Source organism: Mesitornis unicolor, unplaced genomic scaffold (genome assembly GCF_000695765.1).
Source record: "Mesitornis unicolor isolate BGI_N332 unplaced genomic scaffold, ASM69576v1 scaffold2878, whole genome shotgun sequence".
NCBI lineage: Eukaryota > Metazoa > Chordata > Aves > Mesitornithiformes > Mesitornithidae > Mesitornis > Mesitornis unicolor.
Genome location: NW_010203670.1, coordinates 6,674 through 23,027, shown reverse-complemented (window position 1 = coordinate 23,027; position 16,354 = coordinate 6,674). Strand labels below are relative to the sequence as shown.

Here is a 16,354-nt window from a genome sequence, read left to right as displayed (position 1 = left end):
AAGTAACGGCACAGCGAGCTTCAGTATCTCTACGCTACACTCACTGTGTCATGTACCAATGTCTCACCAGCCTCCCTTTATGAGCATCACCTAAACAATCTGCTTTCATTGTATGTGCACTGACATATTTAGACACATACATAGACATATAAAAACAATCTGCACTACACACATAGTTTTGTAGATCTGCCCAGAAGACACCGAAAACAGCCAAATTCTAAGAGCAGATCTTCGGCCTTTATTGAAAACTACCACCAGCCATTTATCTATTCTGCTTACAGAGACATCTATTTCTGTATGATGGTTCTGACTGCTAGTAGTTACTATTTCTATTCAAAAAGGAAAAGGTGATTATACTTTAATAAGAAAGTGCTCATATCAGCTGGCAAAGATTTCAGAATCTTCAGGGTCCACTGCTTTTTGTTCATTTTCAAGGTAGCAAGCTAAACCACATGTAATAAGCCCAACTGACTCTGTTATTTTGTTTGGCTGTGTCAGTCAAGGGAGCCCGCTGAATGCATTTCTCCCATATATTTTGTCTCAGCATCAGTTGGAAACAAGGTTTTACTATGCATGTATAAAACCTGTGTCATACTGCCTCTCATTGGAGGGAATCCCCACCAAACCAAAGGGGAAAATAATGCAAAACCTTTTCCAAAATGAATTGCACTGGAATATGCCTTACTCTGAGAAGATGGCGTTTTTTCTCTGTTTCCTTTACTAGAATTTTAGTTTCTAGGATGATTTGACTCCCAGCTCCTTTGCTGGGCAGCTTCCTCTTAACTAGAATGATATATATATAAGTGCTGAAAGTTCTTCTTCACCATAACACAGCATACACTACCTACCTTCTATAAATGTTGTCCTCACTGGTCTGCAAAAGTCCTGTGAGGCAGGAAGTTAATAATCACCCTCATTTTACAACTGAAAATTTACCGTACAAAGTAGTGATGGCTTCAATCCAATACAGCAGACAGGAGTAACTTGAAACATGAATATTTATGATCATAAGTTTTTATATGATCCTAAGTGACTTCACTAAAGAAAATCTCAGCGCCAATCTTTGCTGAAAATCACCCCCAGCATCCCTAACCATATTATTTTACATCAGTGTAGACACAGTTATGCCATAGTAGTACAAGTGACTTTCAATGGCTAACCCAGCAAACCTGGTGGTATGGACTAACAGGAAAAAAAAGAGAAATTAAGTGTAGGGACTGCTACTTTACAGAAAATCTTTCAAACTAGTTCTTCTCAAACATTCTATAGCATAAGAAACAAGCTGAATTTTAGAAAAAATATACTTTAAAATGTATGCACAATGTATAAACGTGCAACATTTATTCTGGAACAGATTTGAAAACTTCTCTTGTCTACATGGGCCTCATGACTGATAATTCTAAGAAAGTTTTGTGCAATTGAGAAACTTACTGTTACACATCTTGAATTTGTATTTTAACCCATGGAACTCTGTGAATGGTTTAAAAACCCATGTCTGTATTTCACCACAATAGTAACTGGCCAGACTTTCATGTTCAGCAAAAAAAAAAAGTATTTTCACAAAAGTGAAAATTGTGTGCATGGAAAAAGTCAGAAACACAGAAAAAGAACAGACTGTAAAGAAATGCTTAATGGGCAAGAACAAATAAATCTGTCATGCAATGATAGTTTAAATATTCTGGGAAAAAAACACTTGCTGAACTCCTCTAATTCTTGTTGGAAACTGCCCCAATTAAACTTGAGTGGACTGAATTATTCAAAGCTATTGGATACATGTGCTTACCTGCTCTGTCTCAACGAAGTTAGACACATGCCCATCATCATTGACCCCTCGAATGTGAAACCGGGCACCAGCTCGCTCACAGCTGATGCGAGAGATGAGGCAGGCTTTCGCCTTCTGGTGAGAAGCGTAAACCGTGCGTATGTCCACCACACCACAGATCACCTTCAGCAACCATTCAGAGCAGTTCACCTGGTAGTGTTTGAAGGGCACATGCAGCAGCTGGTTCCTGAAAGGTTCAACAACATACACATACATTACTGAATAAAACAAGGCAGAGAGGCATGGGTGCCACCCCACAACAATGACTAATTTAAGCAATTTTTTCACTTTTTCTGTTGTACGTTTACTTTATCCAAAACCAGGAAATATCAGAAAGAAATCCTTGTGAACTACTACAGTGAACAGAACATGGCAAATCTTAATAGCACAGCTACCACCAAGGTGCTGTCCTTATATCTTGTACCTCTGTCTTATAAACTCAGATGCAAATGTCAACTCTTTCAGCTCCCAAAATAAATCTATATTTAGCAGTCTTTTCCATAAATTACAGTGCTGCCAAACTAATTACTTTTTGAAGAATACTGCCCAGACCTTAGCATACACAACAGAATTTTCAGGGAAATTTTTCCATGCAGAAACTGGACCCATAATTCAATGGAGATATTGCAAAAAGTGCTACTAAAATTTAGAGAAATGTCTATTTTAACCTTCAATGTATCTTATGATCAACAACTCAAAAAACCTATCATGCCTGGTTAAGAGTGGTGCTAGTCTCTTCTATTATGGTGGTTTTCAAAATACACCTTTAGTCACAGGTGAGGGGCCTTTTATGATCATTTATTGTTCAAAAGCAGATCTGTACAAGAGTTATTACACCTAGCAAAACCCCTGAAGAATTGTTCTTCCAGAGTACAGCATTTCTCTGAGAAAGGTGCAAGTAATTCTTACATTTTTAAACTAAATAGGCAACTGAAAAAGCAGTTCTAAAACAATTTTGGTATACTTTCCACTTTCTTCTCTTAGCTCTACTCACAGAAGAAAGCCGCAGCCAGACAAATTTCAGTAAATATTTTCTGTTGTTGCAGTTCATTTAACAGGCAGTTTGTGTTGCTCATAACTAAGGTCATCTGGCACTTTTCATCATGTAACTATCCCATTGTTTACCTTTCTCAAGAATCTTTTGTTTGGTCTGAACTCTCCCATATCACGTAATGGCCTCAAGATAAATTTTCTTTGGAACATCGTTTTGCTCTACACATGATGTTGTTGTTCTACAACATATAGAAGGAATGGAGCCTCTTCAAGGTCCACTTCTAGATTAGCCAGAAGCAGCAAAGAAGGAAAATCCAAATACTTATCTTCTGAGAAGGAAAGTTTCAAAAGACAGTAGAGGTAAAAAGAGTTGCTTTAAAGGCAATTTCTTTATTAACAACTTAGGTGTTTCATCACTGCAACACAGCTCATTTGTGCCATGTGTCTAATTTGACATGCTTGGAGAGCTTTTTGAGAGGGATGTGTGATTAGCAGTTGAAAGCAAGTTTTATATATCTCTCTTCTGAGTTAAACTCAAAACACTAGATCTTACCTGTCAAAATCACATCATAGCTAGAAAGATTCTTCAGCCTGAATGAACTACTCTCTCACATTTATTTATCATCCATTATTGAACTTTTTTGCTTATTTAATATTCACCTACTTTGGGTCACAAGACTTATCACACACTCTAGCAGTACACCCACATTTAACTTTGCCAGTTATTTTCCACCTACATAATATAACCCTCGTTTATTTCCAGTACGTCTCTGCTTACTGTGTGACTGTCTTTTTGTTTACAAAGAAAAAAAAATAAGGGTATAGGAATTCAAGCATTCTTCCAGAACTTGTAAAGCAAACAAACTGAATTACATCAATGCTGAGCCCACCTAGGGAAGACAAAACCCAGCATTTGTGTATTTTCCTTTCCACTCAACTAATACTTACCATGACAAGAAATACATTTTCTTTGCTTCATAAGCACAAGAGAGTAAGAAGTACAGAGCAGTGTAACATAGGAGTTTCTTTCTGTGAACATACATCTACACTGAGCTGCAAACATATTAATATTGATATTTTCAACATAAAAACTAGGGCACATTACTGAAACATTAAACTACAGAATTTAAACACACACACTTTCAAGAAAGAGAAGCTACTTCAGTACAGATGATGGGATTTATGAACAGTTCAAGTGCAGGTTTCTATTAGATAACTTTTAAAGCACATTATTTAAAAGAACTGCAGGGGGAAACTATGACACAAAGAGACATGTTTCTATAATGTAAACAATACATCTTGTGTTTCTTTCTTAAAAACACAAAATGTTCAGTTATTAGAACTGTATTTCAGTATCAGATTAATTTTAATTAAACAGAAGTTACTTTTTTGACCCAGACTTACCATAAATTCACTAAGGCCACATGCCCTGTAAAATGACATATTGACATGCCAATGTCAATGAAATGAAAGGAGGTGCACCTGGAATGCATACATTCATTTTCCTCTGAGAATGTCTGACCAATAAGATATGAGTGGGGATGACAGAAGACTTGGGTATAACATGCAGTACTAACCAGAAGAATGAGTTACCAGATTCATAGTGGTTATCACCCTGCTTCTGTGCCCGCACAGTCAGGTCAAAGTTTGAGCCTGCATTAGGCCAGGAGAAATAGAACATCCCAGAGTTCAATATTTTCTTCAAGGCAGTAACACGCTCTTCTTCCTTGGTTTCTTCCTGGAGAGGACAGAAATCTGTTGCAGTAATTTTGTAAACTTCAGCATCCAGGATTTTTCCCACGGACGTACAGCCTGTCACCAGGACCAGAAAGTGCAGCCGAGTGTTACCTAGAAAGTGACAGATAGTTACAAAAGGGTTACAGGCGGACACAGGCTATGCCATTTCACCTCAGTCCTGTCGTGTGCAAAGCTGACAGGGCTCCAGCAGAGGCCAGTATCCTTGCTTCAGAAGAAAACAAATATAAACAAGTGCACTGCCAATACTCCTTTACATGTCTCAATTCCTTCTGACTGCAGGCAAGTGACTGCAATTGCATAGGATTCCACAATACTTACACTTTCCCATCCTTTGTTTTTCCCACTTACTTTATGAAGTGCAGTGAGCTTGGTGTCGGGATGCTACTTAAAAAATCAAATTTCACCACCCTAAAGAACTTAGAGCTTTTTCATTGAAGGGGAAGGTAAAAGACTAATTATTCACGAGATAAAAGGATGGAAAAATCCTCACTATGGATTTTTCAACTGACTTCTGAATTTTAAAGATACGAAGCATTCAGATTTCTTACTGGCTTCAGCTGACGCTGAGTGTGTTCAGCCATTCAGAAAGTTTCAGTATTACCAGTTCTTGAGATTTGCTTTCTATGTCACATGAGAGTGTACATGATTAGATGACAGCCTCAATTATCACTAAAAAGAATTCCAGCTCTCATGGCTCTGAAGCAAAGCATGAAATCATGAAGCAGCTTAACTTCAGGGTCCCAAAACTAAAAGATCAATTTTGAAGCTTGAGAATACCACTGTAATCAGATCTCTCATACACAGCAAGATTTCAAACTCTGTTCATTCTCTCTGAAATGATAAAGTAATTAAGAAACAGTAGAACAACTGTTCTGAAAGCACTGGTTTTGCTAGGAAGAAACTGTTTGATTCACTTAAATTGGCCTCTAATGGAAACAATGTCATCCTACTCACTCCAGTTAGTAAGAAAAGGTGGATGCGAGCCAAGATTTATTGCTCTAGTATAGCAGAAACAACAGCTGACCTGCCAAGAGCAAGCTAATTAGCTGAGGGCACAGCGACAGACTGCAACAGCATGGTCTCAGACAGCAGAAGGAACACTTTGTAGGACCAGTCTTCAATCCTCCACAGTGTCCCACTGAAAATGCAGACCAACTCTCATGCAGCAACAAATTTTTTTCCAAAACTCCAGCAGGGGAGTTCTTGCTTCCAGATCACGGGTTGGCCAGAGAAACTTTGAGTTAGGGGTGGTTTTCGGCAGGACCAGAATATTTGTGTAGGCACATGGGACTGGAATGACAGGGCACGGTGGGAGATTAGATCTTATTCATTCTGTTCTGCTGACTCCAGTTTCACATAAAGGCGTGTAGGTGGTATTTACTAAAAAGCTCTGTTCATCACATTTCTTTCTGTAACAAGGCTGTGCTGTGTTCTCCTTCTTGAGTGTTTTTAAGTACATCTTCCGTACTTTTCCAGATGACACCATAGTGGAGGGTTAGAAATACTTAAAACCTGATAGTTTATTACTCCTTTGCACATGAGTGTGCATAATTATGAAAGATTAAGAGTAGGACATACATCAGCTATCACTACAGTAGTTCATACCTGACTGAACACTGTCTTGCAGCCTCCAGAAGGGATTAGGAGGAGTTAGCTATCTCTCAGGACAGCTAATACCTTCTGTGACTTTGCTGAAACCATGCAAAACTGATCAGCTCAAAGTGAACTTCACTCATGAGACTCCGGAAGCAATGTACACTATTAAAACCACTGTTAATATGCCTTACTATCTGTCAGCTTCAGGCACAGAAAACCAGTAATGACGGACTCGGAGAGCTGTCTGGCTGGGATGCTGAGACAAAGAATACAAGCACTTTCATTGGCTTCAGCGACCTTAAACTTTCCTAGAGGGTTCAGAAGAGATCAACTGGGAAAGTCAACATTAAAATATCCAAAAAGAACAAAAGTTTAGTAATAATGGGCTTGTTATCAGTGGTTCTGTTCTTTGAGGAGCTTGTAACTGTCAGAAAATAACTGGATCTAAACAAAGCAATTCTTCAGTTGAAGAAGGCAGCAAGCAGGAATAAAGCATGACAGAAACACCAATCAAAACTACACAGTTTTGCCTTACCCAGAAACTTGCTATCCCTTAGCAGGGACTCTAGATTCTTTTTACAACCTCCTTCACTCGACCATTCATCCCTAAAAAGGAAGCTACATTTACACATGCAGAGATCTGGCATCTCTACTACTCCAAATCACTAGTCAATGAGCCCAAAAACAGCAGTCACAGCTAAGAAGCTACTGCATTGTCCCTGAAGCAACAGGAGACTGATGGCTTCCTGAAGCTTTAACAGCTTTTCCTGCCACTGGGCAGTAACCCCACGAGAGAGCTGAGGCTCTCCAGCCTGGTGAGGAGAAGGCTCTGGGGAGAGCTTATTGCAACCTTTCAATATATAAAGCAGGTTTATAAGAAACATGGAGAGACTTTTCACCAGGGTCTGTAGTGACAGGAAAAGGTGTAGCAGTTTTAAACTGAAAGAGGGTGATTTAGACTGGTTATCATGAAGAAAGTTTTTACAATGAGGGTGGTTGCCTAGAGAAGCTGTCCCAACCCTTGAAGTGTTCAAGATCAGGCTGGATGGGGCTTTGAGCAACCTGGTCTGGTGAAAGATGTCCCTGCCTATGATAGGGGAGGTTAGACTAGGTTATCTTTAAAGATCCCTTCCATTCCAAATCCTTCTATGATTCTATATACGCAGAATAAGCTTTCTAACAGCAGTCCAAATTATGGAGCAGCCTTCGTCTTTCACACACTTTTCATGATGCCTTTGAACAGAAGCAGGCTGGCAGAGGAGTTAACAGTGTTATGATTCAAACCTACTGGCCAGAAAACTGGAGAAAGAGAAAAAGGAGGAAAAGAGACAAATGTATTTAAGCTATAGTAAAGCTAGCCTGCTTTGCCACTTTGTCCCCCTAGACAGCTCTGTGAGCTGAGGTGGTCTTCAGACCACAGGAAAAATGCTCCTGTTTATTTGCCAGTCATTGCAAGTCTGATCAATATTAGGAATATATTAAAGCAAAAAATCAGTCCATTTACTTCTAAACTGAAACTTTAAAAAGTCAATGTGGTTTCTCTTCTGGTATGTAAATGTTAACAAGCCATAACCTTTCCTGTTGAAAATAGCTACTTAACATGAAAACAGCTGTATCAACCACAACCACACCTAAATGGACTTCAATTTAAGGGTAGAAATTGTTTCAATCAGGATGAATGCTGCTACTGAAGCAAGTAATTTTTACAAAAAGCAAAATTAAAAGCAACTTTCTCCATTTCTAAGAATTGCAGATGCTAAATTATTTGGTAATTGTTCATTCATTGCAAGAAAAACATTTTGAACTGACAAGAATTTACTGGAAAATTCTCTAAGTTCCTAAACAGTTCATTTTTATTATCCAGAAAATCTCACAAAAGAATGCAAGAAGTTGCATTCCTGGTTTACTAAACCCACCCTCCCAAAAATAAGAGGAAGAACAAAACAAAACAACCAAACACACACAAAAAACCCTCCAAAATCAAACCCTGGTATCAACACAACATGGTATTTCCTATGGTAGGTGGATCTGTAAGGGCACAGCAGAAGAAGAAGAGGATTTTTATTTCATTAAATTGTTTTTGCTGAGCAGACTGTGAAAATATCACAACTTCAATGAAATAGACCAAGTTGAAACACTCAGACATTCCTTAAAGCCAGAAGGTATTTCCCTTTAGAACAGTCAAGAATATTCCATTAATCCTTGCAGTCTTAACTTTTCAAAACTGCAGCTTACTACCATTTCCAATGCTGTAATTACATTCAAAATACTGCTAAGTTTCCAGTGAAGTGAAAACTGCCTTTTTACACAAGTAGCACTTGAAGTACCAAACTAACACCAGTCACAACAAAAATACATCAGACGGTCCAGTCACATTCACCTGGCAGCAACATCAGGAAGCACATTATGAAGTTACAACCTTTGAAAGGAGCTATGTTTGTCCTGTCCAGAATATCGACAGGAACATGGAAAAAATACTAGAGCCATGAAGTGAACTTACTCTGTGTATATAAAATCATAAAATGGTTTAGGTTGGAAGGAACCTTTAAAGGTCATCTAGGCCAAGCCCCCTGCAGTAAGCAGGGACATCTTCAACCAGATCAGGTTGCTCAGAGCCTTGTCCAACCTGATCTTGAATGTTTCCAGGGATGGGGCCTCTACCATCCCTTCAGGCAACCTGTTCCAGTGTTTCACCACCCACATTGTAAAACATTTCTTTCTTATGTCTATTCTAAATCTACACACTTTTAGTTTAAAAACATAACGCCTTGTCTTGTTGCTACAGGCCCTGCTAAAAAGTTTGTCCCCATCTTTCTTATGGGCCCCCTTTTAGTACTGAAAGGCCACAATAAGGTCTCCATGAAGCCTTCTCTTCTCCAGGCTGAACAACCCCAGTACTGTCAGCTTTTCATCATAGGAGAGGCATTTCAGCCTTCTGATCATTTTTGTGGTCTTCCTCTCAACCTGTTCCACGATACTGCCAGGCACAGAGGTGAGGCTGGCAGGTCGGTAGTTCTCTGGGTCCTCCTTTTTACCCTTTTCAAAAAGGAGTGCAATGTTTTCATTTTTTCAGTCACCAGGGACTTCACCTGACTGCCATGACTTTTCAAATATCATGGAGAGGGTTTGGCAACTCTGACTCTGAAATGCATCTCGTCAGGTCTCATAGACTTATGTCTATTCAGGCTCCTCAGTTGGTCACGACTATGACCTCTGACAGTGGAAGTACTAAAGAAAAAAAGTCCTGCAAAGCTTATGCATTAAATTTTGATCTCAGATAGATGGATATGCATGGTGACCAAGATAATTATTTTGCCCCATTACAGCTATAAATCACCACAACCATCTGTAAAGAACATTTCTGAAGAAATATAAGAAATGTTTTGCTCACAGTAATATGTGCTGAATGCTCTTTTATCAGGTTGCACGAAGGAGGCAGAGGATGGAGAATATCTGGCATAGAAATGAGACAAAAATAACTTGCATACATTTTATCAAAAGCTTTTGTGAAACCAACTGCCTTAATCCAAGTTGAACAGGAAACACAGTTCTGGTACGTCACACCCTACAATAATAAGCTGCAGTTTCTGTATTTAACCTGTCTACATGACTCAAGGCAATTGTTCCCCCTGCAGTTTATGGAAAGACTTCAGAGTTGCCTATTACGAGCTGCAGTGAAAAGGAGACAATATTCAACTCTCATTTTGTCCTTCCTAATCGTAAATATTTCACTCAAGACTGCCTTTTCCTTTTAAAAAATAATTCACTCCAGTTTTTGCTCTTTCTCCATTCCAACAGTCACGCCATTGCCTTATGTTCCCTCAGCCTGTTCCATCTCTACTCCACACATACCGTGACTTCACTTTATATTCCACTGAAAAACAATTTGCAAAGTATTTTTGCCTCTCATCTACTTTCAGATTTAGCAACAGAACACAGCAGAGGAGCTGACTCCAAGTAACCAGCTGAAAATCTCTGAGGATATCTATAGCAGAATTATGAAGACCCAAGATTTTCCAGATTCAAAGATTCTTTTCTCCCTCTTCTAAATACAATTACATATTAGAAAATGTTCAAAAGAAATAGAAAACAGGTACTTAGTTGTCCTCTTTGCTTCTGAAACTTCTTCCTTTCAACTACACTTTGTATGTGCAAGAGCAAAGGTATACAGACTGTCAAATGAATTCAGAGTGCCTCCCCAAATACAGCAGTTATATTAAACCAAACAACCTATGCGGTGATGGTGTAAAAATACTGCCTTATATACATACCCCTTCCTGACATCGCAGCATCTAAACCAAACACCGCAAAGCAGTTCTTTTAACACTTTGCTGAAGATGTATTTGTCACTGCTAGATCTTCTCTGGCAGCAAAATCTTGGCTGAGATACAGCTTGGAAACACTGTACCATTCATCCTGCTGCCATCTATCTCACATTAACTTAGTGAGTCAGTTTCACATATTTCATCTACTTTCTCGTGAAAAGCACGATCTACTTTGGCAGGCATACAAGAGGATTTATTTGGATTCCTAAGTAGCGATATTTACAGATTAATTAAAGTGCTCAGAGATATCTTTCATGTCTTGGAAAAAAGTCTCCCCTTCTGCTCTACAAATATTCTCTTCTAATATCCCAGTGGAATGTACTTTCACAAATATTTTCAGTTAATTCAGTCTGCAGGTTTTCAGTAGTAAAAAAAAATACTGATACTCCTGAACAAAGTCTATGTAACCACTGCTCCTCAGTGAAGAGCTGGCCAATTATGCCCTTGTTTGCAGCTGCTAGAATACATTGTATCACAGAATCACAGAATGTTAGGAGTTGGAAGGGACCTCAAAAGATCATCCAGTCCAATCCCCCTGCCAGAGCAGGAACACCTAGATAAGGTCGCACAGGAAAAAAAAAATTGCATTCCTTTATAGTGTTAATCTTTTATGTAAGCAACAGCTAAAGTGATGGAACTTATATATAAGATGGAAGATCTGAGATTGTGAAAAAAGCTTGGGCTACCTCTGGAATGGTGAGCGAGCAGACATGCAATCATCTCTGCTTCTTTAAACATGTTCAGCAGCAGAAAATGTTTGCTTACCTTTGCTTACCATTACAGCATGACCCTCCTGACTTTTCACTCAGTCACTATTAGAAGTTTGCCTCCAGCAGTTCACTTTTTTATCCAATTATCAATAAAATTTTTAACAATGCCTTCCAAAGGAAGTCCTGTACCAGGACTTGTAATTTAATGCTAGAATAAGACAGATGCAGCAACAAAGCTCAGAGAGGAAAAAACCACACACTTTAAGGGCACTGGAGTTAAGCAGATATTGTTCAAAAAGAAATAAGGACATGGGAAACACAGAAATAAAAGGATAAAAGAGAAAAAATAAGGCTGAGAATATTTTACACCCCATTTAAAATCATATACCTTTCAATACGAAGACTAAAACTGGATATATTTAGTTCCTGTCTCATAAAAGAAACTACCCTTATCTGTGGCTTGAAGAGCCTGAATTCAATAGTTACATTCTTTTACTGTTACAACAGGATTCATTAGACTCCTATGAAGAAAAACTGGTCCAAGTGCCAAGAAAAACTAATCACAAGCCCTCCATCTTTAATTACATTAACAAATGGATATTAATCTCCAAAGAAATGCCTAATTAACTCCCCAAGAAACAAAAGAAACAAAAAGCCCACATTCATTTTAAAAGAATAGATGGGCCTATAGTTTTAAATAATGACACAGAAATCTTTCAGATTGCAGTTGCCTCTTCAGGTCATCTCAAGTCATATTACTCAAGCCATAAATTGTTAAGCGTGCTATAAAAAGATACACTTAGATCTACTGGTCTAAATACACCAGTGCTCACACCACCAGTGCCTTTGGCAGATTCCTTGACCTGGCATCAAATTATATGGAGGGATGAAAAGACAGTTTTCCAGGTCAAAATTAAGGCTTACTGTAAGAAGTCCATGAGAACAAGGCTTATAGTACTTTTTGTTTTAATGAATCTTTTTCAGTGGTGAATTTGAAGCCTGCTGTGTAAGGTACTATTACCTTCAAATCAATGATTGCTGTTCTCTTCCTAAAACATGCTATTTCCATTAACATTCCTGTAGGCAGAGTAATAGCAAGTCCTATGCTAAATCAAGATTCCCAAACTGTGCAGAAATTTACAGCAAATACAATAAATTTTCCCATCTATAGTAGCTGAAGTTAAAGGTCTGCTTCCACAAAACCTTATCCATGTTAAAGGCAATTGGGCATTATAGCAAGGACCAGGCATCTGTAGAACTGCAGTCTCAGATGACCACAACTAATCAGTGTTTAAACGCGATCCTTCAAAAATAAAAAACCAAGAAATCATAGCTTGCCTTGGACAAATGTGGTAGGGTTAAAACAAGCAATTATCTTCAGGCAGCTAAGAATGCTAGACAAAACAAAAGTGAAGAAAAAAATGGAACATTCTTAGACTATCATTTAGTGATACACTTTTTGCACAGCATAGAAAAATAAATAGATCTTTTCCAGACTGTACATAACAAGGTGCAATTAGCTTTGACCAATTAAGAACTGGACGTCTTTAGCTACTTCTTGTTATCTTTTAGCTTTGTCTGGGCATTTTATAATCTCAGTCACATACAGATGGTCACTTACCACATTTAAGCTGAAGCTCTCCTAAGCAGCCATAAGCATCCATGAGTTTTTCATATTGTCCTTTGATTGCATCCTTTTCTTCTGGAGCTGAGAAATAAAACAAAAGACAGCAAACTTTAGCTTTCCAGTCTTTATAAAATTTTCAGGTTGCTATTTCCTACACCAATACTTCCCAGTTGACTTCGCTCAGTAATCAAAACTACAGTACAAAGGTAGGGTAAAAATGCTGTAAAAACACAGTGATTAAAAAGTGATGTACAGAAATGCATAGCCTCTCCACACACCACCCCAGAAGAAAGAAGGGCACTCACTACATTTCCAAACAACATGATCACTAGTAATGCTCTTATTCTACAGTAGAGATGCCACATCAGTTTCAGAATAAGTAAAGGAATACACAGGCACATGTAAACTTTACAGTGCTCTAAAGTAAGACCAAAAATGATAATTTGTCTGGCCATAAGCTAAAATATGTATTTTCTTGATGTGCAAAAAGAGATGGTTTCTGCTTACAGATTCTCACAGTCCAATTTCAGACAGAATTGGATTTTTTTATGTAAGATAGCATAATTTGATGTAGACACAACATCAGATATTGATTTCAAGATGAATGAAACATTTCAGTGAAGTAAGAATTAGCTGATTAAAAATAAATAAAGTGTCATATGCTAATGTTAGATTTGTGTATTTCTGCAACATCTGACTTCCATGGGCACAAACTGAACATTTAGACATTAAGCCAGAACGTGCCCCAAACTTGTCACTGTCTACTTTAATGTAAACCCACAGTACTTACTGAGTAGGACTGCATTTTGTATATATCTCCCAGTGAGGAGTAAGGTTAGTCTAATGAATGAGGAAAACTGGCTGTGACCCTCAAATGTCCATTTACTTCTCGAACCACATATAAACACCAACGTGGTACTTTTAAGATGTTAGCTAATACTTTACAATCTTATGCTCCTAATAAACCTCAGCAGTTAAAAAAGTCTGAAACCTCCAGGCATAAAAAGGACACACTGAACTGCCTGCAATGGATGACAGAACAGAAGAGAAAGAAACAGACTTCTCTTTATAAACCTCAAGAGGCAAATAGCTCAGTGAGTAGCATGGAAAACAAATAAATATCCTGTATATACTGACATTTTGAAGTGAAAGGAAAGACAAAATTCCTTAGCATAGGCAACTCTCAAAGAAAATCAAAATAAGTTTGTTTCAATTTTTGCACCCATGACAAATAAGGAAGACTTGTTAATTTTTTCCTCATTGTATTTTTGCTATTAGACTTTCTCAGCTTATCGTTTTTGCTTTCTTAGAAACACTGAATCAGGAGAAACTAGTAAAATGTGAATGTCACTCACACCAGTGAAACAAAACACAAGCAACAGAAAGAAGATAAAGGGCTTTTTAATGGGTAACATAAACCTCTGGACAGTAACAAATTAAATATCCATTAACAGCACTTCTTAAGAGCTGAGACTCTGTAACCTCAGTTCTCTGACACTTCAAAAAAACTTCGGCAAAAATAGTTTTGATAGACTGTAACAATGTTTCATTTTTTAGAAAAGATTCCGTCAAGTCTTCTTTATGTGTTTGAAAAAAAGAGGTTAAAAAAGTGATATTACACTTTCCATGACATCCTCACTAAGTAAAAAAGAGCAGCAACAACATAAGTTTTTTTTTAATCTATTCTCTGCCTTACAAGCCTAGCCTCGCTTCCTTTAAAGTAAAAAGGAAAAACCATAAACAAAATTCTTTCTCCAGATATTCCACCTTTAGGAAGAAATAGAGAATGACAGAAACAGCAAGAGATTCAGATCTCAGACCGATGCAGGAGTCTGCAAACTTACAGGCCAGGAACAACCTGAAAGCATTTAAAAGACACCTTGAAAGCACAGCGTTACTCTTCAAAAGAGAATTAGGGGTTGGAAAGCTGGCTGTTTAAGTGTCTGATAAAAGCACGATCCAAAAGAACAGAACTTACTTCAGCGTGGAAATAAGCAACACACAACTCATGCTGCTAACAGCAAGAAGCACCTGACACTGGCATGTACAGAAGTCACCAGAGTTTCCCAGGTCAAGCCAGGGGCATCACACACACATCAGTTCCTGGTACGGGACTTTTCCAAAAACATATACAAATAGCTGTGTTTTGCCAGTAGTGGTACAGAAATACCCCATCATTCTGGGCCTGCACAATAGCATCACATGGGGCATCAGTGCTAGCAGAGCTGCTGGGAAGGGAGAAGCAGGCACCGAGGACAAAGCTCCAGGAGGACTCTGGGTTGTGCTGCCACTCTTTTTGGCTGGCTAACAACTTGCCAATAACTTCTACCACATGATAGATTCTGTTATTTATTCTAAGGTTTATTCGCTCCCTGAAGAAATTTAAGACTCGGAAGCTAAAATACGTGACGGTGATCTTTCCCTGACACCTCCAAGCATCCTCTAAAGATTAAGCACACACTAAGACCTCACCTGTGGATAGCTGGAGAGGGAAAGAATGTGCCAGACAGACACAGCTATGCCTGTGGGTCACACAAATGGAGAGGCCAGAATATTTTAGTGCACAGAGACAGACTCCTTCGTCCCCCACAGCCTCCAGCCACCACGGTGCTGTCTTGCATCGAGCCCTGCCAGTATGCAAGTGAGGATACAGGCATCCCCCCCCTCCAGCACTGGGAGGTCCTAGCTGGATTCTGACACTACTCAGTCAATTTTTTTATTTTTTGGAGGGAGTGAGGGAGAGGGAGAAGGAGGAAGAATTCCCAACAGTCATTATAAAAAGCATTACATAGAAAAGATTACTAAAGCATCATTTTAAAACAACATTATTGCAGAGGGCTTGAGCCAAGTGCATATCTTACTATTAAAAAGAATAATTTATTATTTATTTAATCTCAAATAACTGTCATCAAAACCTGGTCTGAAACATCTCCTGGTGTATCTCCAAACAGTGCTAGGACGCAAAAGCCAAAACCAGAAAGACAGTGACAAGACAGCAAACATAACTATCTGATGTGCTACTACCTGTGCTGGATGAAGAAGAGGTTTAAAGGAAAAAATTACTACGAAACTCTAGAGGACTGTTTATGAACAAGGAAAATATAAACCATATCTGACAAGTCTCACCAACATTGAAAATACTGTTTTAGCAACAACATTTGACAGCTAGATGTGCCCAAACACATAATACTTTTCTAATCAGTAACACGAAGATTATTTCAGTGTTTCTTTGTTACATGTTCCAAAGTCAGGGTTTTTATTCTGCAATGGCTTTCATAAAAACTCTGAAATGCGGAGGCAGTGAGAGTGATCTGCTTGAGAACCTAGAACAAGGACTGGATGCTTAACTGTCCTCTGCACACAAGTTAAAATCCTTCCTTTTTTCAGGCCAGACAGCTTGAGATACATACATACATCCTCAGAGAGTTAATGCATAATACTGCTGGAGGTATTGATGAAACTCACTAAAAAGTTTCCTACTTAAGAGAAAAGCCAGAGTTTGCAAATACATGGTGCATTTGTT

General features: G+C 38.4%; 1 protein-coding gene across 1 annotated transcript in view; it reads right to left on the bottom strand.

The window, feature by feature from the left end:
• The window catches only part of SYNJ2 (synaptojanin 2), a 56,272-nt gene extending 43,365 nt beyond the window's left edge, over positions 1–12,907 (bottom strand). Inside the window, exons 1-3 of the mRNA XM_010190780.1 lie at positions 12,826–12,907; positions 4,393–4,663; positions 1,784–2,009 (exon numbers count right to left, since the gene is read on the bottom strand). Of these exons, the coding sequence (XP_010189082.1) occupies positions 1,784–2,009; positions 4,393–4,663; positions 12,826–12,868 (540 nt within the window). The 5' untranslated portion in view covers positions 12,869–12,907. The remainder of the gene's footprint in view (positions 1–1,783; positions 2,010–4,392; positions 4,664–12,825) is intronic.
• Positions 12,908–16,354: the final 3,447 nt, after the last annotated feature.